Below are 24,999 nucleotides of genomic sequence, written 5' to 3' on the forward strand. Positions count from 1 at the left end.
TGTCTACTTGAGTTTATTCTTGTTCTTTAAAAAAAAAAGAAAAAAAAAAAAAAGGTGAGGGACGGAGAGGGAAATAACCCATGAACACTGTGAACAGGAAACAAGCCTCCAAGACTTGGGCATACTCCCCCTACCCTCAACCTTAGTTCTCTGAGAGATTCCCACCCACCCAATTTTCTTTTAAACAAGAAACCCAAATCAGCAGCAAAGGTACCTGGGGTAGTCACTGAGATTTTGAACACTGGGGATAGGAGAGGGCAAGTCCAAAAAATAGGAGCTGGAGAGAAAAGAGAAGGAATGAGGGAGAGGTCAGGCTCTGGAGGACAAAGTTGGGCTGCAAGAGGTGGAAGTGAGCCAGTATGGGGGCTACCCCTCCTGACTGCTGCCGTCCACATTCCGCCAGCCCCAGAGAACCCCATGGTTTGTTCTGCAGTCCATTCCCTATTTCCCAAAGGCCTCACAGGCCTAGCTCCAAGTCCTCTAACTCCTCTTCCAGCGCCCTCCTCCTTGCTAGCTTCTCCAGCTGCTCTTTGCTGGGCTGGCTGACTTCCCCCGCCTGGATCCGTTGCTGCAGCTCTTCCACTTGCCGAAGTTTCTTCTTTAGGTTCTTTATCTTCTTGGCTTTCTCAGTGGTGTTAGCTGAGTCAGGCTGGTCAGAGGTGGTTGTGGGGGCTGGCCGGGAGCCCTGTGGAGCACCGGGGAGTTGGGCTGTCTCTCCCAGAGACACCTTATCAAGAGTCCGGCTCAAGGCCTCTGCCTCTCCTTTCTCTTGCTGCTGCCGCCTCTTCTCCTTTCGCTTCAGGTTGCGTTTGGTTGTCTTGGAAAGGCCTGGTTCACCACCTTCAGGCCTGGATGGGGTGACAGGAGCAGTGGCCTCAAGGCTCAGCCCTGGCGGCAGTTCTGGTTTACTCTTGAAAAACTTCACGTATTTATTCTCATACCTGCAGGAAACAGAAGATGTCAACCAAGTTTCAAAGAATCACTGACTTTTTGATCCCCTTTCTTAACCTTCCAAATTATTTCACTCTTATTACATTCCCGCTTCCTTCCTTTTTATGGTCCCTCCCCAACTTTCCTGTGCTCTGCAGGAGAGGTTGTAGGAGGGTCCCTAGAACCTGAAGCTCTGGATTTCTGAATGCTATTTGGAGGTTCTGATAAACAAAGGTCATAGCACAGGACTAGTCACCTATAACCTTCACTCAACCCTGAATCCCAGACCCTCCCTCTCCTTTCTCAGATAGCTGCCCTCCTTCCATTTCCTTAGGGTTCAAGAGAGCCTGCCCTGAACTTGTGGGCACAAGTATATTCTATCCTTCTGTAGGGACCCCAATAAATACCCCTCCTCAAGCCTAACCACGCACACTGGGACCTCCTCCTGGGGCACATAGCCTTCTTTCACCCTCCGTTGCTTGCGCCAGGTCCCGTCAGGTCTCTGTGTTGAAGCAATGTACTTGCCTAAAATGAGAAAAATTAAGTTGGAGAGTTATTCTTTCTTATTTTCAAACATTTCTCAACATGAGAGAATGCATAAATGTACATATCTTCCCTCAGCACTCATCTGTCCACCAAATGTAACCATTAAAGCACCTTTTCTCATATCAACCCTCAATGCCTCTCTCATCATTATTTACTGAGTGCCTATACACTGTACAACATACCATTCTTGCCTTTAAGGAGCTTCTATTGTGGTAATTTCTTTGGAAAGACAGGATGGCACAGAGGAAAAATTTTTTAAAAACACAAGGCAATAAGCATGGGAACATGAAAGTCAGTAAATGAATAAGAGGCTAAAAAGGGGTAAAAACAAGAACCATAGGAAGGATAAATGACCAGAGATGATACTGTAGAGAAGGGGAAATTTTATGTAGATGCATCTTGAAAAATATGACAACTTTTAGGAATCCATACTATAGATATATAAGCATGGTACATAAGGATATATGTAAAGGATGTTTGTTGATGCATGATTTAAATTAGCAAAAAGCTGAAAGCAACTTAAATGGCCATCAATAAATGCTTAAATAGATTTGGTTTATCCAGACAATGGAACACAAAGTTGTTATTAGAAAGAATGTTAGGGGCCAGGCATGGTGGAGCATGCCTGTAGTCCCAGCTACTGGGGAGGCTGAGGCAGGAGGATTGCTTGAGCCCAGGAGGTTGAGGCTGCAGTGAGCTATGATTGCACTGTGGTCTTCTGCACTCTGGGCAACAGAGCGAAATCCCGTCTCAAAAAAAAAAAAACCAACAGAGAAGCTCTGTGGAGGGAGGACTGAAACTAGAGCTGGGCTTTGAGGAAAGGGTCAAACTAAAGTAAATGAAAAGGGAAACGGAGTAGATTTGAAACAGAAGTTCATTCTAAAGCAAAAATTCAGACATGGGCATATATATGGCATTTTCAGGAGATGGCAAATATACCAGTCTGGCTGAGCCAGAGAGAGGACTAATGTAATGAAGGGAGAATGCTCAGACCTTGAATACCAGTTAAGGGGTTTAACATCTGGCACATGGCATGCATTCAATAAATATTTGTCAAATGAATGAATCCTTTATCCAAACTATTGTTTTAGGGCTTTCAATAATTGAATGAATCCTTTATCCAAAGCAGTGTTTTAGGGCAATTATTCTAGCATGATAAGAGGGTGGATTGGAAAAGAAAAATACTGGAGACTGGGGAAAACAGTTAGGGAAAAAAGACTGCAACAATCCTGGCATAAAAGGGCAGGACAGGCTGAAACAGTGAGAGTGGAAAGGAAGAGACTGATGCCATATACATTATCAAAGAATCAACACTTGGTAATTAACTGACTAGGGAGGAGTACAAAGGTTAGAAATCAAAGGTAATTCAACATATTTTGTATTAGTAATCCCAATATTGAGAATTTGGCATAAAGAAAGAGTCCCAACAGGAAACAATAAAAACAAAAAGAAGAGGGAAGATATAATCATGTGAAAATTATGATATTACCAGTACATAGCTAAAAATTAAAAACAAAGTTCACATCCAATTATATGGGAATGGCTAAATATATGTCTGTTAAAAATGATAATGGTTAAAAATTTCAAAAAATTATCTAATATATGACATAATATAAAACACAATTATATATACCCCATGATTTCAACTACTAAATGTGATATCTATAATTTTAGAAAAGAATGTATAATAATGAAAATGTTATGTTGGGGTTATATGATCATAAATAATTTTTCTTTTTAAAAATTCCCATTTATGTTGTTGTTAAATTGTGGGGTTTTTTAATATATGGTTTTACATTTCAAGCCTAAATGGCTTAGAGAATTATAGGTACACAGAGAAGAGTGAAATTAATTTTGACCATGAAGATTTTGTGGAGGATGTAGCATCTGTTGTGATCCTTGGAAGATGAGCAGTGTTTAGACAAGTGGAGATAGGTGTGTGGTTAAGGAAAGAGGAGAAAAGGAAGTATTTCGGGCATAGGGACAAGAACAAAGGTAAAAATAAAACTAGTCACACCTCTACTTAAAATTCTTTCTGGACTCCTATTGCCCTCAGGGTATATACATGGAGGAGGAAGCTGGACACAAAAGGCCTTGACCTACCTCTTGCTAATCTTCAGCTTCTTAAGCACCTACACTCTCTGCTTTAGACACTGAAATATTCACAAATCTCACCAAGAGGCTTGTCTCTATTCTCTAGACCTTTTTTTGTTTTTGCTTCCCTTGGCCTGGAATAGACTTTCCTTGCTTACCTTAGTTAATTCCTACCACTCTTTAAAAGTCAAGTTCAAGTATAAACTCAAAGTGGCCTTCCCTGATTTCCTCAACCCAAGCCAGGTTAGAAGTTGCCTTTTGTGCACTCACAGCACCTGTTTTAGCCTTTATCATGCTCTAATGTTTAACATAATTGTTTGCGTGAGAGCAGAGATTATCTTTTTTTTGTTCTTTCTTGAGACAGAGAGTCTCACTCTGTCCCCCCACCCCCTCTGCCCTGTAGAGTGCAGTGGCTTCATCATAGCTCACTGCAATCTCAGACTCCTGGGCTAAAGCGCTTCTTCTGCCTCAGCCTTCCAAGTAGCTGGGACTACAGGTGTGAACCATGATGCCCGCCTAATGTTTTCTATTTTTAGTAGAGACGGGGTCTCCCTCTTGCTCAGGCTGGTCTCAAACTCCTGAGCTCAAGCAAGCCTCCTGCCGAGGCCTCCCAGAGTGCTAGGATTATAGGTGTGAGCCACCTCCCCTGGCCAGAGATTGTCTTTTGAACTTTGTACCAAAGAGCCTGGCCCACAGAAGACAGCAAATATTCACTGAATTAATGAATAAATAAATGTAAGTGTCACATTAGGGAATAGCAAGAATCCAGTATGTTTTGGGCAAAAAGCATATGTAATGGGAAAAGAGACTAGGGGTAAATTAGTGAGATTATGAAAGGTCTCCAGTCTCCACTGAGTTGGGACTGAAGCCTTAGGCTGCGGGAGAACACTGAAGGCCAGTAAGGCAGTAGAGGTGATCTGCTCAAAGCAATGCTTTAAGATTAACCTGAAAATGTGTACCATAAACTAAACACAGAGTAAATGAAAGCCATAGCTTCAATGTGAGAAGATTTAACTTAGATGGTCTCTATGCATATTGAAAGGAAAATGAAATTCATCATGAAGGATAAATTAACAGGGTCCCAAGACTGCCAAGATTTGAATTAGAGAGGAAATAAAACAGTGCTACAGTGGATCTGGTGCTTTTCACATGTATTCTCATTTTTCACAACATAGCTGTGAGTAAGTAGTGCATATGGTAATAACATTTATTCACACATGGATTTTAAATGTTTATTGCACACTTACTGTTGTGCCAGGCACTGTAACAGGAGCTAGGCATACAACAATGAATAAAACAAGCAAGGTTCCTGCCTTCTTGTAGCATACATTCTAGTGAGGAAGAAAGATAATAAACAAGATGTTTATTGTTTATTATGATGTTATTTGCTAATTATAATAAGCTAATTATCACTCTTGAATGTGGAAAATTGGAAAATAAAAACCACTGATAGAAACAAAGTACAGAGGAAAAGATAACTTTGTGAAAACAATTAATTCAGTTTTGTTTTTGGAGACAGCGTCTCTCTCTGTCACCCCAGCTAGAGTGCAGTGGCATCATCATAGCTCACTGCAACCTCTAATTCCTGGGTTCAACTGATCCTCCTGCCTCAGCCTCCCGAGTAGCTGGGACGACAGGCGCAAGCCACCACACCCGGCTAATTTGTCCATTTTTTGCAGAGACGGGATCTCACTCTTGCTCAGGCTGTTCTGGAACTCTTGGCCTCAAGCGATCCTCCTGCCACGGCCTCCCAAAGTGTCAGGATTACAGGCGTGAGCCACTGTACCCGGCCTAATTCAATTCTACACAAGTAGTGTTTTTCATGGAATCAGAGAGAAGAGGGGACATTACTAAAAACATATATTTAAGTTAATTGCATAGAGAGTATAGTTGAAGGTTTAAGAGGAGAGGAAAGGCAGGAATAATCTTTTCGAATGGCCATCCTGTGTGGAAGCCCTCAGAAATACAAATAGCCAATTATCACAAAGGAGCACCTATTTTATGTTATCTTGGTTCCATCCTCTGGCCTTGATGGTTTCCAAAGATGAAGTCAAAAAGAAGGGAGAGATTTGATGGGTCCTACCCCTAGAAATAAAAACCAAGGGCAGAATATCAGGACTTTCAGATAATATCTATAAGAATTTTTTAAGCTTTGTTATTTTCCCACTTTTGCTGTTTTGTAATCCTCAATCTGTTTCCTTATATCTATTAGCAATAAAAACCCTCAAACTGAAAAGGGCCGTGTTTTCAGGGGTTGCTGAAAGACAGTGAAGAGACAATACTGCAAGGCTTGGGAGAACTCCAAGGAACTAGGGGAAGTGACTGTTAAAGATGTGTTGAGTCCCCAGGACCTGCTTCAAGTAAGAAAAGAGATCGGAGTCACAGATCCGAGTCTAAGAATGACCTCAGGGCCAACAATGATAAGACCTAGATGTGGTTTCCAACATAGAGAAAATATAAAAAGAGAAGATCAGAGCTGGAGGAATGACCCTGGAAAAATGGTCGTGATCATTTCCCTCAGGGAAGAAAAGGTACTGGCAATGACAGGAAGTGATTCATAGGAAAGGAGAATTAGGACAGTGCTATGCTGTGGAGAACAAGAGTTTTAAGTAAGAGCAGGTGATTAACAGTATTAAGTACTGTTTTAAGGGGGCAGGTGATTAACATTATTTACTACTGCAGAGAGCTCAAGAAAAGGGGAACTGAGAAAAAGGTTACTGATATTGGCAATTTGGAAATCCCTGGTTATCTCTAAGAATATAGTCTCAGGAAAGTGGAGTGGTCAGAAGCCAGAGTACAAATTAATTAAATATAATAAACATTTATTGAAAGGCTCTAATGAGAAAAGTACTATACTAAGTGCTACAAGAATTATCAAGATGAGCAGGATGGTCCCCTACTTTTAAGAAATTTACAGTCTAAGAAAGGAAGAGGTAGGCACATTAGGCAAGCAAAGAATAAGACAAAAGTAAAAATGTCACAAGTATCATAAAAGACACAGATAAATACTAATAAGAGATTTCAAAGGAATAAATAATCACATCGCATTTAATGGGAGAAGGTGATAGGAAATCAGGAAAGCTCAGGGACTTGACTTTAAAGACTAGGTAGCTAAGTGCAGTAATTTACACCTGTAACCCCAGCAGCTTGGGAGGCTAAGGCAGGAAGATTTCTTGAGCCCAGGAGTACAAGACCAGACTGGGCAATATAGCAGACCGTGTCTCAAAAAAAAAGACTAGGTAATAATAAACTAGCAGCCAATATTTCTGCAGGCAGAGAAAAGAAGAGAAAGGAGATGCTAAGAGAAACAACAAGCAAAATCATAGCAGTGGAAAACTCACAGTATGTTAAGAATGATTAGGAAGGAGCATTTATTATTACTAAGTAGCTACATCACACCAGGAACTTTGCATACATTATCTTGCTGAATCTAGACAATGGGTGGATACTACCATTTACAGCTGAGGCAACAGAGTTTCCAAGTGATTAAAAACAAGTCCAGAATCACAAAGGTAGCATGTAGCTGTAAAATGAACTCAAGTCTGGCACCAAAACTTATACATCATCACACTGCTGTTCATCTGTCATATACAGTCTAGATTCACTAGAGGGTACAGGCAAAAACACAGTATGTGATAATACTATATCAAGTGCTTGTATTAAGAGAGTGGTGTCTTGGATGTAAGAATGAACAGTACATATGTAAATTTGATAGTCCCAAAAGACCCTTTATTGAGTGCTTGCTTACCCAGTACAGTGCTCATGTGTTTATATACATTATCTTATTTCATTTTCACAATTTCATCAAGTACTATTCCAGTTTTACAAATGATAAGAAATTTAATAACTTGCTGAAAGGTACAGTTAATAAATGGCATCAGAATTCAAATGAGACCGTGGGTTCCAAAGGCTATGTTCTTTACACTACTATTGTATATTGTGTTATAAAAAAGAAAAAAATACAAAAAAGTTCAACCTCAGTAATAGTCGAAGGAAACAGAAATTAAAACAATGAAATAACATTTTCACCTATAAAAGCAGAATTTTTAAATATGAGAATAACAATGCATTCAAAGCAGTGGTAAAACCAGCACATTCACATACTGGCAGTGGTAAAACCCTTGTAGAAAGCAATTTGGGGCAGAGCGAGGGTGGCTCATGCCTGTAATCCTAGCACTCTGGCAGGCTGAGGCAGGAGGATCGTTTGAGCTCAGGAGTTCAAGACCAGCCTCAGCAAGAGCGAGACCCCATTTCTACTGAAAATAGAAAAAAACATTAGCCAGGCATGGTGGCGAGTGCCTGTACTTGGAAGGCTGAGGCAGGAAGACTGCTTGAGCCCAGGAATTTAAGGTTGCTCTGAGCTAGGCTGACGCTATGGCTCTCTATCCTGGGGACACAGAGTGGAGACTGTCTCCAAAAAAGAAAAAGAAAGAAAGAAAGAGGAAAAAAAAACAATTTGGCTAACACAGCAAGAGAACATAAGGTAGTCTTAACATTCAGCAGCACTTCCCAAAGCTTTTGCTATGTAAAATACTACTTTCATAAGATATTAACAGGGGTTACCCCAAAAAGCTGTCTTAAAGAAGTCTGGGGAATTCTGGGTTAAACACAGAAAAAAAGATTTTGTGTTTGTTTTTAACGATGAGATTTAAATGAGTTACTTTGTTCTTGTTCATGTGAATATGCAAGCTGGGAATATGATTTACAGTTTTCCCCAAATTTATTTGAGCATAGAAATCTTATTTTTATTTTAGTTATTTATTTTGTGGCACATCTCAAGAGTACTACCAACTGTTCTGTGGATCATATTTTAGAAAATATAGCCATTCAGTATGATTCCAATTATGTTATTTCACATATGCTATATATGTACATAGAAAGAAAAACTAAAAAAAAATGTTAACTGTAATTATCTCTGGAATTACTGGTTATGAATATGATTTATATTTTATTTTAATTACAAAAATATTTTCTAAATTTTCTAAAATCAACATGAATTAATTTTATAACTAACAAGAAATAAATTAAGTCCGAGTGTAGTGGATCACACCTGTAATCCCAGCACTTTGAGAGGCCAAGGTGAGAGGATCACTTGAGGTCAGAAGTTTGAGACTGGCTTGAGCAAGAGTGAGACCCCCATCTCTACAAAAAAATGAAAAATTAGCCAGGCGGGGTAGCATGCACCGTAATACCAGCTACTCCAGAGGCTGAGGCAGAAGGATGGCTTGAGCCCAGAAGTTTGAAGTTGCTGTGAGCTATGATGACACCACTGCACTCTACCCAGGGCTACAGAGCAAGACTCTGTCTCGAAAATAAATAAATAAGTAAAATAAAATAAAATAAAAAAATAAATGTGTGTATCCTTCAACCCAGTAACTCCACTTCTGGGAAATGTATCCTAAGAAAATAACCCTAAATGCAGGCAAAGATTTATGTACAAAAACTCTATGCATGAGTCCTTGTAACAAAAATTCTGAAAACAATCTAAAAGTCCAGGTAGAGCATGGTGGCTCACACCTGTAATCCCAGCATTCTGGGAGGCCGAGGCAGGAGGATCACTTGAGGCTAGCAGTTCAAGACCAGCCTGGGCAACGGAGTAAGACTCCATCTCCACAAAAAATTAAAATGTTAGGCACGGTGGCACATGCCTGTAGTTCTAGCTACTTGGGAGGCTAAGGCAAGAAAATCACTTGAAGCCTAGGAATTTGACATTACTTGAGCTATGATCAAACCACTGCATTCCAGCCTGGTGACAGAGGAAGACTGTCTCTTAAAAAAAAAACAAAAAAAAAACCCCACACACAAACTCTGGAAGGCTGAGTCGGGAGGACCACTTGAGCGCAGGAGTTTGAGACCAGCCTCAGCAAGAGTGAGACCCCGTTTCTACTAAAAATTGAAAGAAATTAGCTGAGCAACTGAAAAAAAAAATAGAAAAAATTAACTGGGCATGGTGGTGCATGCCTGTAGTCCTAGCTACTCGGGAGGGTGTTTTTTTTTTTTTTTTTTTTTTTTTTTTTTTTGAGACAGAGTCTCACTCTGTTGCCCAGGCTAGAGTGAGTGCCGTGGCGTCAGCCTAGCTCACAGCAACCTCAAACTCCTGAGCTCAAGCGATCCTCCTGTCTCAGCCTCCCGAGTAGCTGGGACTACAGGCATGCGCCACCATGCCCGGCTAATTTTTTCTATATATATTTTTAGCTGTCCATATAATTTCTTTCTATTTTTAGTAGAGGTGGGGTCTCGCTCTTGCTCAGGCTGGTCTCGAACTCCTGAGCTCAAACGATCCGCCCACCTCGGCCTCCCAGAGTGCTAGGATTACAGGCGTGAGCCACCGCGCCCGGCCGAGAACAACTGTTTAAAAAAAAAAAAGAAAAGAAAAGAAACAAAAATTAAAAAAAAAAAAAAAAAAAATCCCCCACACAAAAAAGGAATAATCTGGTAGTAATGTGTCAGATGAAATGGATGACAGAAAGAGAGAGACAGGAGACTGGAGATGACTATTTAGGAGTCACAGCAATATTTGCAGGATAATGGAAACTAAAATTTTTAGAATTTTAGCAGGCACTTAGAATGGCCCAAATACTATGCTTGGTACTTAGCATATATATAATAATTTCTTCTAATCCATACAATAATCCCTACAAGAACAATGTGTTGGACACTTTTTATGTGCCTGACATGTACCTTTTTTTTTGAGACAGGGTCTCACTCTGTCACTCAGGCTGGAGTGCAGTGGCATCATCATAGCTCACTGCAACCTCAAATTCCTCTCCTCCAGCAATCCTTCTCAGCCTCTCAAAGTGCCAGGATTACAGGTGTGAGCCATCACACCTTTCATTTAAATTTTAATTCTCAAAATAATCCTGTGTTGTAGGAGATTTTTTGTTCATTTGTTTTTTTTTTTTTTTTTTGAGACAGAGTCTCACTCTGTTGCCCAGGCTAGAGTGCTGTGGCGTCAGCCTAGCTCACAGCAACTTCAAACTCCTGGACTCAAGCAATCCTATTGCCTCAGCCTCCCGAGTAGCTGAGACTACAGGCATGTGCCACCATGCCCAGCTAATTTTTTTTCTATATATTTTTAGTTGTCCAGCTAATTTCTATTATTATCATTATTTTTCTTTAGTAGAGACAGAGTCTGGCTCTTGCTCAGGCTGGTCTCGAACTCCTGAGCTCAAATGATCCGCCCGCCTCGGCCTCCCAAGTGCTAGGATTACAGGTGAGCCACTGCGCCCAGCCCTATGTTATAGGAGTTATACAAGGCTTAGACCCCCAAGACTTAAAATTCCCAAGGCCATATAGCTAACGAATATTGAAGATAGGATAAGGCTAACAGCAGTAGGAATAAAAGAATGATATTCTGACAACTTTTGACAATGGATATGAAGCAGGGGGCAAGAAAGGAATAAAAAATGGCACAAAATACTCCAATAGCAATGAAAACACCTAGTGCTCAGATCTTGGTTTCTAACATCACTTTTCAATAAAAGGAACAATCAGCCTAAAGAAATGGCTGATTCTAGGACAAGAGCAGGAAATATTCAAGAGGAGCCTGGAGCATCTTCAAAAACTCAGGAAGAACTAAAAAAAAAAAAAACAAAAAACACAAAAAAACCCAAAACCCACCTACAATCTTACAATGATGGGTATGTCTAAGCGACTTGGGCAAGCTAAAAAACTAAAAGAGCTCCCAATGTCCAAAGCTGGAACATTTGAACAATAAAACAGTAATGGATTATAATCCAGAGTATAAAATATCTGTAAGTCTATACTGATATAATTAAATGATTGAATAAATAGAAGAAAAGAGACAAGTCTCCTGTGCAGAATTCAAAATAATCTCTGTCCTTAAGGAGGACAGCATAACTGTCCACTCCTTATTTGGGGGCTGTACATAGTGGCTTGTCTCCAAAAAGTACAGTATGGAAAGAAGGATCGGAAAAGAGCAACTTTATAGTGGTGAAGCCTTACAAACAATATCTCTGCCAGGTGATCATGGTCAATGTTAACAGTAAAAAAATCACTGTGATACTATGGACCCTGATATGATGTGATAAAAATGTCACTTTAAGGCCGGGCATGGTGGCTCATACCTGTAATCCTAGCACTCTGGGAGGCCAAGGTGGGAGGACTGCTTGAGCTCAGGAGTTCAAGACCAGCTGGATAAAGAGTGAGGCCCTGTCTCTACCAAAAATAGAAAACATTAGCCAGGGATGGTGGCACACACCTGTAGTCCCAGCTACTAGGGAAGCTGAGGCAGGAGGATCACTTGAGCCCAGGAGTTTGAGGTTATAGTAAGCTGTGGTGACGCCACTGCACTCTAGCTGGGGCAACAGAGCGAGACCCTGTCTCAAAAAAAATAAAAAAACAAGGAAAGGCCGGGCGCGGTGGCTTACGCCTGTAATCCCAGCACTCTGGGAGGCCGAGGCAGGTGGATCACTAGAGGTCAGGAGTTCGAGACCAGCCTGAGAAAGAGTGAGACCCCGTTGGTACTAAAAATAGAAAGAAATTATCTGGCCAACTAAAAATATATATAGAAAAAATTAGCTGGGCATGGTGGCGCATGCCTGTAGTTCTAGCTACTCGGGAGGCTGAGGCAGGAGGATCGCTTAAGCCCAGGAGTTTGAGGTTGCTGTGAGCTAGGCTGACGCCATGACACTCTAGCCTGGGCAACAGAGCGAGAGTCTGTCTCAAAAAAAAAAAAAAAAAAAACAAGGAAAGTCTGAGAAACTGTCACAGCCAAGAGGAGCTTAGGGAGACATGACAACTAAATGTAATGTGGTATCTTGGATGAGAACGTGGAACACAAAAAAATTACATAAAAACTAAGGAAATATGAATAATGTATGGACTTTAGTTAATAATAATATATCAATATTGGTTCATTAATTGTAAGAAATATACCATATTAATTTAAGATGTTAGTAATAGGGGAACCTGGTTTGTAGGGTATATGAGAATTCTCTGTAGCATGTTCTCAATTTTTCTATAAATCGAAAACCATTCCAGAAAATGAAATCTATTTAAAATCTTTTTAAAAGAGAGAAAAATGATGCAAAAAGTTGATCTTGGGTTGGCTAGAACAATGGTGCCTTTAACAGAAATGATGGAAAAGCTAATACTGATTTCGGTCAGGTTGGATTTGAGGTGTGACAGTATATCCAAGAGTGAAAGATAGTCACCAAACAATTAGAAAAAGGCATAGGCAAGTTAAGTGATAAGATGGTACTAGAAATAATGAGTACAAAGAGTTAAGAAACAAATAAGCAGTGAGGAAATGGAAATAGCAGGTGTAGATCTGATATTCAAGAAATCTGGCTGAGAAGAGGAAGAAACAGAAAATGATAGGTCTTGATTTTTCAGTGAAACAGAAAGTGAAGTCACCTGCCAAAGGAGGGAGAATGAAAAGGGAGGGTCACAGAGAGCTGAAAAAGGTTAGGAAAACAGCTACGGGAGAGTGTAAAAAATAATTTTTTTTAAATAGGAAAAAAGAATTGGAGAGAAGCCATTATTCTGGCAGAAGCTAACATTAAGCTAGCTAGCTTTTGTGCTAGCTTCTGTGCTTTTTCTCTAGCAACATCCTATGGCCTAGAAGCAGAAGCCAAGAAAATAGTTGATGGGTATGAGTCAAGATAACAGAAGTGCTTACTTAGTATAGAAGGACAAAATGAATGAAGAAAGCAATGAGGATAGTATCAAAGTGCCTAGTCATACAGGTCTAGCTGGGCAGCATCAAAGGTAGCCACAAGGTACTGACAGACTCAACGAAATGCAAAGGTTAAAAACTAGAGAACCTAAAGAAGACAAAAAGCTGATTCTGTGGGATTGAGGTAGTGAAAAAGGTGACTGGTAAGCAGGCTAAATAAAGTCAGTGACTGGGAGCAACTGAAGTGAAAGCAGTGTTATAGATGACATCTAGGTCTTAGTGATTCTGATGTGTAGCTGGTTTGAAAACACAAAGCAAAGTCAATGATCTCATGCTGAGGAACTATGAGATCAGAATATTCCAAAAGTGCCGGAGACACTGAGAATGACAGCAAGGAAGAGAGGAGAGAAAAAAATATGATGCAATAGTCTGGGTCCTTGTGAGCAGATGATGGCACTTAAGTTTTAGAGAAACTGCTATAATTGCATGGCAATACCTTCCACAAGAATTAGAGTAATTGTGGTAGATCAATGATCTGGAAGTAGTAAAGGAAAACAAAAAAGCAGTTTATTCCTTCTTCTCTTCCACATAGTCACAGGGAACAGACAATATCTCTTGGTGGCAGGGTAGGGTGAAATGTGATATCTGGATTTTCATTAAGTTAAGGTAAAGAAAACGATTAAGAGTGAACAGAAGTGTACTAGACGCTAAGTGGTATTTTCAAAACACATATTAAAAGATGATAGTTAAATCCTCATTATTATTGTGCTGAGTAAAAAAGAAAAAGTTGATAGTTAAAGAAAGATCTACTAGGTAAAAATCAGGAGGAAAGACGTACCACTTTGAAATGTGAGGTTGGGGAGAAGCAGCAGAGACCTGGGTTGCCATTAGGTACCAAAAGATAGGTGGGCTGAAGTGTAAGAAACATGGAAAGGAACAGACCAAGAAGCACAAATGGCACATTTTAAAACAGACCGCAGACTGTGTGTACCAAGGCACAGGCACAATATTGCTTCTACAGAAGACTACACACATGCAATGAGGGCTACAAATGCAGAAACACCTTGCATTTGCACAGCATTTTACAAATTGCTTTCACATATATTATCTTACTTGATCATCACTGGGTAGATATTACTACTACGCACATTTTTCTAAAGGTGAGGCAATTAGGAAGTGGCAAAATCAAGATGAAAGCCTTGATTGTTTCCTACACATACACCTCATATACATAGCAGACACTTCAGCATCTCAGATAGCCAAGCTGGAAAGTCTTTAGCCAGAAGGAATAGTGGGTTTCATCAACTTGTCAAAGGACCTGGCAGAAATGCCACTAGACACCTTCCTGTTTGCCTTCTTCCACCTCTGACCCCTAAATCCCTATCACCATCATCGGAGAAGGTAGATGAGGGTAGCGCCATCAAGGAGAAAACTTAACCTGAAAGTTATATTAGGTTCTTCTTCCCCTCACACTTCTGGACCTCACTGACCCAACAAATGAAGATGAGGGAGAGAATGGAAAAAGCACTACATAGCAATGAGGAGGTCTTCAGCAAATATAGCTTCGAGAAAAAGAATGAAAACGGGGCTGGGGTAAGGCAGAAAGCAGGTATAGCTAAGAGATGGGGGGAGGGGAGGAGGGCAGGAATTGAAGGGAACTGAAAGTGTAGAAGCCCCCAGGGCTGAAAAATCCAAAAGAGATATGGGTGCTCCAACCGCTGAAGAAAAGCTAAGGGCCCGTGAGGGTCCTGGAGCAGGGACCAGCATTGAAGGACCCCAGGGTTTGGGTGACCGGAAGCAGAGACCCCCAAACACAAGACCAGAAGGGGGCGCAGGAGACACCCCGTAGGAGAGAATGAATGAGGAAGGCGGTCCGGGGGGCGGGGCAAAGGAGGGGCCCCGGGATGGGCGGGGCACAGACCCCTTTCCAAGTCCGAACCCCTGCCCCGAGAGCCCAGGGAGAAGCGGCTCCGCGCCTCCCGCACTCACCGCCGGTCTCGTCAGTTACATAGGGAGTCGCCATCTTGAAAACGCAAACCACTTCCGGCGCGAGGGGGCCGGGGTCCCGCCCCCTCCCCACCGGAAGTGGAGTCCTAATCGTAGCAAGCCACCATTTTAGTCTTAAAGGGAGAGTGCACAATTTCATGGGCGGAGGTGGAGGGGGAGGAAGAGGGGAAAAGAAGCTGAAGCAGTTAATAAAATAAACTCATGGGCTCTTTTCCTGCCACCGATACCATTATCGAGTGCCTGCTGCGTGTAAAACAGTCCTCGGGGCGCCGAGAGAAGTTCCCAGGCACAATCCCTCTCATCCCAGGCACTCTCGTACGTCCACGACCTGCGCGGGAAAAGGGCGCAAGGCCCAGCTGCACCTGGGAACGGGGGCTAACGAATGAAGAAAGAAACAATATTCAGGCCCTGGCCTGTACCCAGGTCTCAAAGAGTCTTGGTGACACGGGGCAGGCAAATTACAAGAACGCAGTAGGGCGCACGAATGTTGCTGGTGGCGAATAGAAGGCCCCAACTAACCCTCTCTAAGAAGGTGGGGAGGTCGAATTCGCGTGCCGATTGCTCTCGGCCGCCCAGCTCAACTCTCCGGACAGACTCGCGAGAGGGGAGTGCATGGCGGAGGGCGCTGTGGGTCGGTCACCTGTCCCCGCAGCCTCGGGGTTGCCGGTAGCTTCCATGGCCGAAGAGTCGGCGGCCGGATTGGGCGGACGGCCCTGGCCTGGCTCTGCCTCTGGGCGGCGCCGGGGATTTGGCAGCGAAGTGACGAGGACCCAGATCACTTCTTGCCCCGGCCTTCTACACGGGGATCCTCCTCGGGCTGGGCCCTAGGGTCAAAGGGCAGGATGAAGGCTTCTGGGCGGATCTACTTAGTATTCTAATTAACCTCGTCCAACCGCTGAGGATCTAAAGCGGGGCCACTTGCCAATGATCCGGGCCTGTATGGTCACTCCCTTTGTAGGCCTGCCCTGCCCCGTGCCTCCCTATTCTTCAGACTAGCCCAAATGTTCTGCCTCCCCCTCTCCTTTCACCAACTGTTGTTCCTTCAGGGCTAAGTCCTGTTAAACTTGTTTCCCCTACAGCCTGGGAGGGGCTGGCAGCAGGTTCCTCTCCTCAGGTGTTGGCTCTGCCCTCCACCCTCATATGGCTTTTTCCTTTTTGGCCCTTTTACCTTCCTCCATATCTCCCACTTTGGCTTAGGTTAATGTCTAACAATACCCTTGGAACCAGGAAGGAGGTATTAGTGACTACCTCCAACACTATGCAGCAAGCACCATTTAAAAAAATTTTAAAAAAGACCTAGAGGGGGAAGGGAGGGGCAAGGGCAATATACATAACCTAAACTTTTGTGCCCCCATAATATGCTAAAATTAAAAAAAAAAAAAAAAAGACCTAGAGTAATGGCTGACTAGGACCTTCATAAAACAAATTAGGCTCTGAAGTTTTCTGGGGGCCACAGCTTGCCTTCTTTCCCATTCTCCTTCTCCTTGACTTCCACCAGAGGCCCAACACAGGTGGTCTCAAGAAAAAACTCATTTAAAAACTATTTGCATACAATACACAATTTTTGCAAGTGTTCTGACACTGCCATCCTTAACCCCTGCTCTTCTTTTTTTTTTTTTTAACCCCTACTCTTCTTTCACCAGTTATGCCTCAGCCCTGCCTAGTCTAGCATCTTGGCCTTGGCCTTGTTACTAATGATTAGAAGTGAGAGCGTGGGATACTTTGGTCTTCACTGAACTACCTGAGGAGTGGTTTCTGCAGCTTCCAGATGGGCCAATCAACAGATCTTTCTGCAGGGGGGATCATAAAGTGGCCCATGTTCACTACTGAACCCTAGGCCCCTCACTACACCCCCAGACATCCTGCCCCAGCTCTGGGTTTGACAGGAAGTGAAACTCAATTGTCTGCTTAGTAGACCAGCCTGGGCCCCAGCCCTAGGCCCCGGATGTGGCCCCCCACCCTGAGGAGGAAGAGGGGAAAGAAGAGGCTGGGGAGAACAGGCTGTTGTTTTTTCCTTTCCCTTTGTTCATTGTGGTTTCTTTCTTTCTGATTTTGATGATATGGTTGATGAAAGAAATGAGCACCTGGAACCGTAGGCATTAGACACCTCCTCCTTAGATGTTTCTTGGTCTTTCTTCCCTCTCCCCCACCAATAACTGACTTGGGGTATGACAGAGCACAGATTATAAAGAAGACACAAAGAAGCCTAGAGTTAAGACTGATTCCACCTTATTCCTTATTAGAGACATAACCTCATACCCACTTTGAAGTCCTAAAAAATGTATTTAAAAGGAGTGTCTTGCCTGGCGTGGTGGCTCATACCTATAATCCCAGCATTTTGGGAGGCCAAGGTGGGAGGATTGCCTAAGGCCAGGAGATTGAGACCAGCCTGGGCAACATAGCAGGACCCCATCTCCACGAAAAAATTTTTTAAAATTAGCTGGGAGTGGTAGCTCACACCTATTGTCCCAGCTATTCAGAAGGCTGAGGCAGGAGGATCGCTTGAGCCCAAGAGTTTGAGGTTGCAGTGAGCTATGATAACACCACTGCACTCTAGCCCAGGCAACAGAGCAAGACTCTGTCTTGAACAGGGGGGAAAAAAAAGGAGTGTCTTTAATTTTATGTAGGAACATATCTGAAGATGGTGGAGCAGGAAACCGAGGTTATACACAGGGTGGTATTGCTGCAAGTGTTATTTGCAAAGAAAGCTAAGTGCCTTAAATATTAATATCATTCCAGGATTTCTAGATGATTGGCAGAGAGAACTATTCTTACTTACATTGTATGTTTGTGTTTAGGGTAGCTCAGAGCAGGGAGGCTTTATACATACATCAAGCCACTCTTTGGTGCAATCCCTAAACTGGGCTGTGTCTTTGCCTGTACTGCAGAACTAAGTACAGGATCTGATGTATAGAAAACCTTCAGAAGCGTTTATTGACTATGACTAAGGAGGTCATATAGGAAGGGGAGATGAAGCTCTCCTAACAGTGAAGAAAATATTGTTAAGATGAAGGATGGGTACTGGCAGGGCCCTTGTCTTTTTAATATTGGAGGTGAGAGGGTAAGACCTGGAAGGGACACAGGAGTAGAGAGACAGACCCTCTTCAACCTCTGCCCCAGATCTCAGTTTAGATACAACAACAATACTCCTAAACCCTATTACTCAGCAGCTATATTTCTGGTAAAAGAGAAGTCTGTTCCAACAAACCTGTCTTCACGCAAGAACTGCTTAGGTTCTTCTGTTTCCACTAGAGGGCCTCATGTATTCATTCCATTTCCTCTCCATTCCCCACCAAAAATGTGTGTGTGTATGGGGGGGGGGGTGTACATATATACACAATACACACACATACCCTTCCAGTAAGAGGTCTCTCCTCTGCCTCCTTCTCACCCCCAGGTGTAAGAGGGAGGATTCCAGGAATCTTTTTAGGTTCCTGGCTTTATTACTCTGCCCTGTCTCAATGAAGGGTAGGAGGGAGTTAGACAGGGGTTGGGGCGGGGCCAATGAGCAGGATGCCTGGCTCCTCAGTTTCTACCAGTAAGTCCCTAGGCCTCTGTCTCTCTCGCTCTACCAGCCTCACCGCCATCTGTACTGGCCCAAGAGCCCTGACAACTCTAGAACAGATTCCAGGCAGGAGAAGCTGAAAGGATCTCCTTTCACCCCCTACTTTTGGCCAGGGTCTTCTGCACCACCTGCCAAGGTCAGCAGGTAAACTGGGAGGGTACAGCAAGGAGAAAAAGGGTGGACACAGACCAGAGTACTCTTTGCATCCAAACCTTCACCATAGAATTAAGGAGAGAATATAAGTCTTGAAAGGAGGTGTCCTTTGAGGAAAATAGGTCTAAAAGAGAGGTGACGAACCTGGAGAAGGTAGACAGATTGTCTCAAGCAGAGTCAAGTAGTATGGAGCCCACGAGGGGAAGGAGGTGTTTGGGTCTCAGGATGTACAGTCTGGAACTTTAGCCTTGCCCCTGTGGGATCTCCTGGGAGTGTGAAATCAATGGTGGATGGAAAGGACTTGGGTAGGGAGTTGGGCAGGGAGGTCCAGGATAGCAGCAGTGGGGAGAGGGTAAGAAATTGGTCGGGTGGGCAGCTACTGAGCCGTTCTGTTATCAGCCTGCCTCCTATCTTGGCCTTACAGGTTTGGGATGAGGGGAGAGGCTGTGAATGATTAGAAAGAAGGGAAAATAGATAGAAGCAGAGCTGCCCCAGGAGCGGGAAGAAGAGGAGGAGCGCAGGAAATGGAGAAAGTGGCACAGGCCACAGACCTGGACATATTCGGGGAAGAGGGAAGCAGGTTTTGGTGAACTGGAAACCTGGAAACTAGGGCCTTCCCAGAGGTGGGGGCGCTGGGAGCGGGCGCGGACGCGGGCGGGCAGGCTGGGGTTGGGGGCGGGCAGCTGTGTCGTCAGGAGTGGGGCGGCCCCGCGGCGGCCGCGTTTGCCTGGCCCGTCCCCTCCAACCCAGCTCCGGCTCCAGCTTCAGCGCCGGCGCTTCAGCTCCGACCGCGCGCCCTTCCCCCGCCAAGGTAGAGACCCCGAGCCCCCACCGCCCCCTCATGGAGCAGGAGTGGAGCACGGGAGGGGACGACCCACCGGCTGGGTTAGGGCTGCTGGGTCGGGAAGGAGGAAGCGTGACAGCTGGAGCGGGTAGCTAGGAGCGTTTGCGCTGGAACGCGAGGGGCAGCGGGAGGGCTGGGCCAGAACCCGGTAGGCAGCATTTCCCAGCCCAGACCTTCCCCTCCATCCCTCCGCTCACTTGGAGGGTTGGTGAAGCTGGGCTACTAGCAACCCGACTCAGAGGAAAGTCCCTTTTGGAACCTCCACAGCGCTGCAAGGGTGGAGAAGGTTTCTTGTTTGGCCTCCTAGTCCCCAACTTCCCACCCCCATCATTTCTCCACCTGTCACTGGGAAGTTTCTGGAAATACCTGAGCCTGAATCTCACTTTTCACCTTTAAATAAGAGAAATAAGCTTTACTGAGGAAGAAATGCAAATAGTATTGGGCATCTCTTTAGCCTCAGAACATACGAGCCCACATCCCCCAACCATGCCAACATCGTAACTTCCTCATGTACTATGTACGCAATGACACCTTCCACGGACACACACCACACACACATATTACCCCCTTAGCTAGGCAACACTACAATCATCAGTGTTTGGGGACGTTTAATGAGCTTTGAGACTTCAAGCCAAATGTTCCCTCTCAAGACTCACTGACTAGTAGCAGGGTTGGGGAGGGAAGAGTAGACCCTCCCTCCGTTCTGGGAGAGAGAAGGAGGATACTGTTCTAGCTGTGCTTAAGGAATTCAGAAATACAGTTAGTCAGGCCTGGGCCCTCAAACTAGGAGTGCCTGTCCCTTTGGGTTTCTTGCTGGGGCAGCCTGAATGTTCTGGGGGCATAGCTACCTCTTGGGTAATGGTCAACTTATATTACTTGGAACGTGAGCAATGAATGCTGAAGTGAAAAAGGAACCTTTAAATTTCCAAGCACTGGCTTTGGAAATAATATTTACCTTTTGGTGTCTAGAGTCTGATTGTGACCCTGAGACTGTCACACTCTGTCTGAACCTCAATTTCCTTTTCTGTAAAATATGAGGGTTAGTGACTCCTAGCTCTGAGAATGTTCTAAGATTCTCTGCTTTCAAGTCAACTTCTGCCTTTCTCACCCTAAGTCGTCGGTAGGAGCAGGCAGGGAAACCAGAGGAGGGAAGAGAAGGATGAGTCACAAATAGCTGGCAGGCTGGCAGCAGACCCCACCCTCCCAGCCCTGCTATTCGCCTGGACTAGCCCAGGTTATAGCTTCAGGGTTGGGATGGAGGTAGAGGACAGAACTGGACTTGTTCCAGGTCTTTAAGGCCCCAGGATCCTACAGTTTGCTGCCCTTCGGCTCCAGGAGTAGCCACACTTTCAGTCAGAGAAGTCAGGAAGACAACGGAAAAGATCCCAGGAGCCCTTATGTCCAAGGACCCACCCCAGGAATGTCCTTGGACCCTGAAAGTCTAGTTACTAGCCACCTTATCATCCCCTCAGAGGCAAAGTACAGGGTCCTGGCACCACATGTTTGCACCTGACGTGTATAATAAAGGGGGAAGGTGTATAACTGGGCTTCACTGATGCTGGGAGTCCCTGGAATTTATGTCTTCCTGGCTCAAAGACATCATTTTTCCTAATTTCCAGGTGTTTCTCTAGGTACACCCTTGTATAATAGCTAATGTTTATTGAGTTCTAATTTCTGTGGCATACTGTTTGCTATGTACATTGTATATATCATCTTATTTAATCCCTACATTGTTACTGATTTCTCTAGGTACCCATTTTACCAATGAGAAAACTGAGGTTCAGTGAGATGTAGTGACTCATGCAAGAGCTGGCATTCTAAATCGTGCCCAGCTAATTTGGAAGTCCGTTCTCTTAACCTCTACTATATACTGCTTCTCTAGGTTTAAGACCTGGGCAAGAAAGAGTTGGGTCATTGTAAAAAGAGAGGCAGGGGAGAAGTGTCCTGCCTTTTCTCCTTTTTATCATTCCTTGTTTGCTCTCTCTCTATCTCTCTCTATCACTTTCTCTCTCAGATTCCATTTCCTAGAACTTTAGAGTCATCTAAGAATCCCCTCGGGTGATCAGAGAGGCTAATTAAGCCATACATTTCCCATTAGCCATAATACTATTATGTATTCATTCGATCTGTTGGCAGCAGAAGTTGCATTATAGTTGTTGAAAGGGCCAGAGGAGCAGAGTCCTTTCTCCAGGATGTCAGTGTCCCAGAACCCCCTTCTCAGTGTTCCCAGAGAGCAGCTGGAACAAGAATGGTGTGCTGCATAGAGGCAGGCAGCAGAGATATCCCAAGGGCAGAGGCTGCAGAGAAGATTCTTGCCCAATCAGAAAGGAAAGGGGCTGGGCTATTCTTGTAGGCCCTAACTGCTTCCCTGAGCCTGACCCAACAAGCCCTAAATGAGTGGGTGGAGGTCAGAGTGTTTGATGGAGTACCTCAATAAGTGCTTTTTAGCATTATTCATTCATTTGACAAATATTTATTAGCACCTATTATATGTGCTCCAAATTATCTCATATTCCCGTGACTGTCATACACTCTGGCATCCCATTTAACCTTATTTGGATTAATAGTCCCAAAATATGACTCCCCAGCTTTGTATAACCATTTGTATTACCGATATTGAGCACCCACTACATGTAGGGCACTGTTTTAGGTACCAGGGACACATGGTGAACAAGACTGACAACTTCCTGCCCTTATGGAACTTAACATTTTGGTAGAAGACAAAGAGTAAACACTGATGCGAATAACTAGGGAAGGTAATTTCTACGTGTGATAAGTTCTATGAAGGAGACAAAGGAGGCTGCTGTGCAAAGGAGGGAGGCTACTTTAGGATGGAATGATCAAGGAAGTTCTCTTGGAAGAGCTGACATTTCAGTTGAGGCAAGAAGTTGGCTCTGCCAAGAATGGGAAGGGTGTCCCAGGCAAACAGAGCAGTAAATCTCCTGGCCCTGAGCAGGGAAGAATTTGGCATGCTTGAGGAACAGAAAGGAGGGCAATGAGGCTAGATGGCAGTGTGTGAAGGGGAGAGTGGAAGAAGAAGAGGACACAATGACAGGCAGAGGCCCTAACTTGTGGTCCTTGGGCTGAAGCCTTGGGTTTTCCACTTATCAACTGCCTTAGGAAGTCCCAGCTTCTCTGAGCTCCAGTTTCTTCATCTGTAGAATTGCTATTCCACTAATTTCCTATCTCACAGGATTTAATTCTAATTGTTACTAGAATAACAACTCCCATTTCTTGTAGGCCTCCTATATGCCAGGCATTATACAAGGCACTTTTCATATATTATTTTACTTAAGCCTCATAACTGTGAAGTATATTAATAGGTTATCATTCTCCCCATTTTAGAAATGTAACTTGCCGAAGTCACACAGTGGTATTAGGGCTAAGAACGGAACCCAGATATGACTGACTCTAGCTCTGTTTGACTCCAAAACGTGCTATACTATACTAATGTAAGATATATTATTGTAATTGCTCTTATTGAATCATCAAGTTGCCCTCTCAACTTGCTCCGTGGGCAGGATCCACGTGACAGCTCCTCCTTGGTACCTGGGTCCAATAGCCAAAAATTGGGGCTCTCTATAGACACTGCTAACCTAGCAGGGCGGAAAGAAAATCCCAGCATCCACAACTGCAGCGCTCGGCCCCACCGTCCCGGTACCGGGACTGGGAAACCAGGTGGGTGCTCAGAGCCTCTTCCCCTGCTTCCTCCCAACCCGGTGCGCGTGCCCGCCTTCCTGCCCTTCCCCAGTGGAGCCCCGCCGAATGCAGGAGAGGCGGGGCTGGGGCTAGGGACCCGGCCACAGCTGGTTCTGTGTCGCGCGTCAGAAGCGCTAGAGGTCGTTGCGGGGCGTGGGTGGCTCGGGGAGTGGGTGGCTGTGCGAGACTGGGGACCGGGGCTAGAGGCGGAGCAAAATGGGGTCATGTTCGGGAAGGCGAGCCACCGCAGTAAGAACCACCCGGAGGGCCGGTTTTGCGTGCTGGGACTGGGACGAGAGAGAGCGCAGGCTGGGGAGAGACTGCAGAGATTGGGAGTGGCAGGAGAAAGTGCAGAAACAGTTAAGGGACACACCCACAGAAACACATATAGACTGGGAAAGCCAGGGTGGGGTTGGGGAGGTAAGGGTGGTCAGATGAACCAAGACAGATTGGGGAAGAACTCAGAGAGGGAGAAGGATCCAGAAATGAAGGAGAGAAAGTTAGAGATGAATCAGAGTCAGAGAAACAGAGACAGAGGACAGACACTATCTGGGAGAGTAGAAACATAGGAGAGAGGGACACAGGGAAGGGGAGAGATTTAGTGGGGACTCAGAGACAAGGAAAGAACAAAAAGAATAATGGGAGTAGACAATGAATGGAGCAGATGGAAGAAAAGACATGCAGACAGCTGGCTCTTCCCACTGCAAGCTCTTGTCATCTTCCCCCAGGCCTACCCTCTGAAGAGGACCAAGCACCGGCAATACTACTACGAAGCTGCCTTTGTGGCCATCCTTGAGAAAAAGAGACAGATGGCCAAGGAGAAGGGCCTAATAAGCCCCAATGATTTTGCCCAGCTGCAAAAATACATGGAATGTGAGTCTTCCTCTTGGCCCTTCAATTCTGCAGACCCTACAGGAGAGAATCCCTCATGCTTCTCATCACACCCCCTCTCCCACATTTTCCCCAGTGGCCTTGAGCTAGTCTGCTCTTCAGATATGCCTGTGACTGGGAAAAGGAGGAAAGGGAGATGGGGAGATGCCTGAGATCCCAGCTCTCTAGTCACCTTCTCTATACCTAGACTGCTTGCTCCAGTTCACAGAGAAGAAGAGTAAAGAGTGGTACCACTTTGGAGGATCTGAAAGGTTTTTCCTTCTGTAGTTCTCTGTTTCTTCTAGGAATTTCTTCTTTCTTCATCTCATTCAAATTATTTTTCCTGCTGGATGTCTGGGTGGGGCTCCTGCAGAAGACAGGGAGAGCTGAGCTGGACTAACGCTCTTCTCTTACTCTCTTCACACCCTAGACTCCACCAAAAAGGTCAGTGATGTCCTAAAGCTCTTCGAGGATGGCAAGATGGCTAAATATCTCCAAGGAGATGTGAGTGGCAGCTGGGGAATCCTTTTTCCTTGACCAACTCCTTTCATTTTTGTTTTTACTATTCCATTGGGATCCCCAACTTCCAGGGATTACTCTGGTCCCATCTTTTCGCTATCCTCCCACGAGATACCCCAGTGTCCATTGTCA

General features: G+C 44.4%; 2 protein-coding genes across 17 annotated transcripts in view; one reads left to right on the forward strand and one right to left on the reverse strand.

Moving 5' to 3' along the window:
- On the reverse strand, positions 1–16,023 carry PYM1 (PYM homolog 1, exon junction complex associated factor). 2 transcript variants are annotated; one of them, XM_069491789.1, is made up of 3 exons: positions 15,858–16,023; positions 1,362–1,455; positions 1–941 (listed from the first exon to the last, which is right to left on the reverse strand). In XM_069491789.1, exons 1-3 carry the CDS (start codon positions 15,892–15,894, stop codon positions 458–460), a joined length of 615 nt encoding a protein of 204 aa, XP_069347890.1. In that variant the 5' UTR covers positions 15,895–16,023; the 3' UTR covers positions 1–457. The 2 variants fall into 2 exon arrangements, with proteins under 2 accessions (XP_069347890.1, XP_069347889.1); XM_069491788.1 differs by lacking the exon at positions 15,858–16,023 and adding an exon at positions 15,200–15,427.
- The window catches only part of DGKA (diacylglycerol kinase alpha), a 23,116-nt gene continuing 13,559 nt past the window's right edge, over positions 15,443–24,999 (forward strand). For 5 of the 15 annotated variants that reach the window (XM_069491777.1, XM_069491783.1, XM_069491784.1 and 2 more), the window contains exons 1-3: positions 19,684–19,746; positions 24,207–24,351; positions 24,779–24,852. In XM_069491777.1, the coding sequence (XP_069347878.1) occupies positions 24,288–24,351; positions 24,779–24,852 (138 nt within the window). In that variant the 5' untranslated portion in view covers positions 19,684–19,746; positions 24,207–24,287. Of the gene's footprint in view, positions 15,750–18,744; positions 18,927–19,003; positions 19,089–19,683; positions 19,868–23,385; positions 23,458–23,602; positions 23,728–24,206; positions 24,352–24,778; positions 24,853–24,999 lie in introns of those variants that run through there. The other 10 variants (XM_069491775.1, XM_069491782.1, XM_069491780.1 and 7 more) reach the window with 6 other exon arrangements.

Source organism: Eulemur rufifrons, chromosome 16 (assembly GCF_041146395.1).
Source record: "Eulemur rufifrons isolate Redbay chromosome 16, OSU_ERuf_1, whole genome shotgun sequence".
In the NCBI taxonomy this organism is placed as follows: Eukaryota; Metazoa; Chordata; class Mammalia; order Primates; family Lemuridae; genus Eulemur; species Eulemur rufifrons.